A 3,584-nucleotide genomic window follows, 5' to 3' on the forward strand; every position below is an offset into this window, starting at 1 on the left:
CAATCAGAAGTTCAATCCCCGCAAAAAAAAAGGTTCAGAAACAGGAAATTAATTAGAAACACACTAGTGGCTAGTGACAGAGAGAAAACTTAAAAAGTGCTTAGTTTTAGCTACGGGCAGAATCATTTTGCTCTCTCCCCTGAAAAAAATGAAGAAATAATCATGCTCACTATATCTGGTAAGATGCATACTTTTAATATATAGAAAAGCTCCATATTGATTTCATAAATGGCACTAGCATCTCTTTACACTCTGTATATGCACTCTATATATAGAAAAGCTCCATATTGATTTCATAAATTCTGTTCAGCAGTCATATCGAATATCTATTTGCTTGACAGAAATGGAAATAACAACAGAAATATAAATATTTGGATAATGTAAACTCACATTCAGCCAGCGCGAACAGATAACAAGTGACCACATTAATCAGTACTACATAAACGCAAATATATTTAGGTGACCAAGTCATTCATGCAACGTACTAAGCAAGCATTTACCCATTTGGACCGCTTGTCTCTTACAAAATCTCTACGACTAACCAACATTGTTCAACGCCACAAAACGGATGCACCTGGAGAGCACATATAATTTGGAATGCTAGGAGGACATGTCCAAACCAGTGCCACGGAACTAGAAGAGTGAATTTTGCAAAGGTCGAGCCAAATCGGCAAAGCAGGGAATAAAAGGCAGACCACCCAGGAAATCTCCAGTGGTGCATATGGGACGCACTTGCCTGCTGTCCATATCGTACGACAGATTTACCTCCTTCCAATCAGTAAGGAAGATAACATTATGCTCCGGATGCATTGCAAACACATCGTACTTATGGGCCCCATCCTCTTGGCGGCGACAATCCTCTTCTTCTTCATCGGATTCCGTTTTTTCTCCAAAGAGACGCGGGACGTCGACGGTATGCTTTAGGGTCCACTCTTCTTCGGTAGTAGCATAATAATCCTTGAGCACCCACACAGAGAGCTCGTAATCATGAGGATCCATGTACCAAGCATGAAGGAGTCCCTGAGAGCACCCCACCGAACCATAACCAGGTATGGCTCCTAGCATGTCATCCGGGACAGCAATCTCCCGACAAACCTGCCCCTCCGTGTCCAGCACGGCTATCAAGGGCTCGTCGACCGTCAAATGCAGAAAATGCATCATGCCATTGAGGACGGCGCATTCCGGATCGACGGCGGGATGCGCTATGTCTTCCCACCCGCTGCTCGGAGCCCATTGTCCGGTCTCCCATGAGTATACCGCCACGACGTCGACCGACTCCATGAGGGGCGCGAACACCGCGAAACGAGACGGAACGGCCGGGTCGAAAACCAGGAAGGGATACATCAGCTCGAAACTTTGGGGTTCTCCATCGTCTTGGTCCGGCCATTCTATAGGAGGCAGCACGGTCCACTGCTCGGTCATGGGATTGCACACGACAAAGTCGAATTCGTCGTCGTCGTCTTCCGATTCCCAGCACTTGCATAGGAGGAGGCTGGTGGAGCATTGCTGGAGCTTGAATCTTTGGTAGGTCTTGCGCAGGAACGGGAGCGAAGCGTCGACCAGCGGCCGTCCGCCGGACAAATTGCTGAAGCAGAGGCTGCCGGCCAAGTTGTTGTGGAAGAATCCGGAGAGGGTCTGCGGCGCCGTCTTGATGCTTTTGATGAGGTCGGAGCAGAGCTCGCCCCACTGCTTGGAGACGCACTGGAAGCGGCAGAGCGACCGGTAGGGCAGCCGCGCCAGGATCTCGACGAGGGGGCCCTCGGAGGAGACGCTCCCCGCCGCCGCCGGCGGTTGCCTCTGCTTCCCCTGCTTCCTCCTCTTCTATGAACGGACCCAAGAAAGAAAGATTGATTAGGCTCCCGGCCGATTCCCGTCCATTGACCCAAGAAAGATTGATTGGAAGAAGAGGTATGGATCAGACCTGAGAAGCTACGGCGGGGAACGGCGGCGCGGGACGGGACTCGCCGCGGCGGCGGATCGCCGGCGGGTGGCTCTGCTCCTTCCCCGTGCGGCCATGCTTGCTTGCTTCTCCTCCCCCGGCTGGCATCGCGCTCCTCGTGGGCTCGTGGATCGGTGGCTGGCCGTCAAGTTCCGGAGCTCGCCGGAAGTCTAGGGTTTGGAAGCCGGAAGGGCAACAGAGCGGCGGCGGCCGCGGCTGTGTTCCTCGAAGGGACGGCCTTCACGATTCTTCCGGAATTCTGCCGAGATAACCGTCCGTATGTATATCTCGAATTGATATTTTTTTTACTTTCAACAAACTACCCTACTTTATCGTGAACAAACATGTGTTTGGATGGTTATGACGACCTTGGTATCCAGCTCACCACGGTTCGAGTCTTGATGCTCGCATTATCCTGGATTTATTTCAGGATTTTTACCTATGTATCTTCAGTAGAAGGAGACGTCTCCGTCGATTACGAGGTGCTTGTGATGACTTCGTCAATTTTAAAATGATATGCCGGCCTAGCCTCTTGGATGTGCTCATAGGGTAGGGTATGCGTTTGTGCTCATAAAGGTGGGTGTATTACCACGCTTCGTCTCTCTAGAATTTTTGTGCACCCCCTCTTTTCTGAAACTAATTTTTTTTGTCCATCTACAACCTTTAACAATAAATCAACGGTGGATGCATGCCAAACGATTTTACCATAAATTTTGCATAATAAGCAATTCAACAAGTTTATCATTAAATGCAACAAATCGGACGAATCAAAGTTGGTCAATGCTTTAATGTTGCTATGCATCATGGGGACCACTTGGCGTCGATATTAGAGGGCCTTTTTAGTTCGGACTATCAGATACACATAAGTAGGGGAAGGGTTGGGGTCGCCCTACCATCCAACAAGAGCATGCCGCTGACATAAAAGAAAAGCGACCTATAGAAGTAATATGGGACTCGCCTCTAACCCCTGGGTTATCCTGGAGCGGCCCTGGAGGACCCCACCACCACCTACCCACATTGCACCATGCTTTTTTTATCGTCGTTAAATGCTAAGCCCTATCTGACATACGACGACAGTATACTCATGCTCAACATGCTCCCTCGCCTGTGGGCTTCTTCCCGCTCCACAAGGCAGTTGCTCTGAAGCCCCCTCCTTTCTCTTCCTTGTCTGGCTATGACCTCCAGCAAGCTTCAGTGGCCTAGATCAGGCATGGATCTAAAATCTTGAACCGTGTCAACCTCAATCACTCTAAGGTGCCAACAATACACATGTCCGGAATCTCTATCATTGTAGCAGTTGAGTTGTGGGTCAGGTTGAGATGATGGAGGTTGAAACTTCCCCCCTTCTGCCTTAGATCCAAATGTGTCCCTGCACCCTAATCGCGACTATCGATCGACCTATAAGTCACAGGTCATGCCCTTGAGACCATGTATGGTTGATTGGGTGTGTGGTGACTAGCAGAAGGCTGGAGACCACTTGGCGTCAATATTAGAGGGCCTTTTTAGTTCGGACTAGTGGATACACATAAGTAGGGGAAGGGTTGGGGTCGCCCTACCATCCAACAAGAGCATGTCGCTGACATAAAAGAAAAGCGACCTATAGGAGTAATATGGGACTCGCCTCTAACTCCTAGGTTGTCCTCGG

The 3,584-nt window shown here is 49.6% G+C and overlaps 1 protein-coding gene across 2 annotated transcripts; it reads right to left on the minus strand.

The window, feature by feature from the left end:
* Positions 1 to 350: 350 nt before the first annotated feature.
* LOC123083547 (F-box protein At5g49610) lies at positions 351 to 2,201 on the minus strand. 2 transcript variants are annotated; one of them, XM_044505566.1, is made up of 2 exons: positions 1,922 to 2,201; positions 351 to 1,818 (listed from the first exon to the last, which is right to left on the minus strand). In XM_044505566.1, the coding sequence occupies exons 1-2, from the start codon at positions 2,045 to 2,047 to the stop codon at positions 634 to 636; spliced, it is 1,311 nt and encodes a 436-aa protein (XP_044361501.1). In that variant the 5' UTR covers positions 2,048 to 2,201; the 3' UTR covers positions 351 to 633. The 2 variants fall into 2 exon arrangements, with proteins under 2 accessions (XP_044361501.1, XP_044361500.1); XM_044505565.1 differs by having other exon boundaries at positions 351 to 1,821.
* Between the last annotated feature and the right edge of the window lie 1,383 nt (positions 2,202 to 3,584).

Source organism: Triticum aestivum, chromosome 4A, assembly GCF_018294505.1.
Source record: "Triticum aestivum cultivar Chinese Spring chromosome 4A, IWGSC CS RefSeq v2.1, whole genome shotgun sequence".
In the NCBI taxonomy this organism is placed as follows: Eukaryota; Viridiplantae; Streptophyta; class Magnoliopsida; order Poales; family Poaceae; genus Triticum; species Triticum aestivum.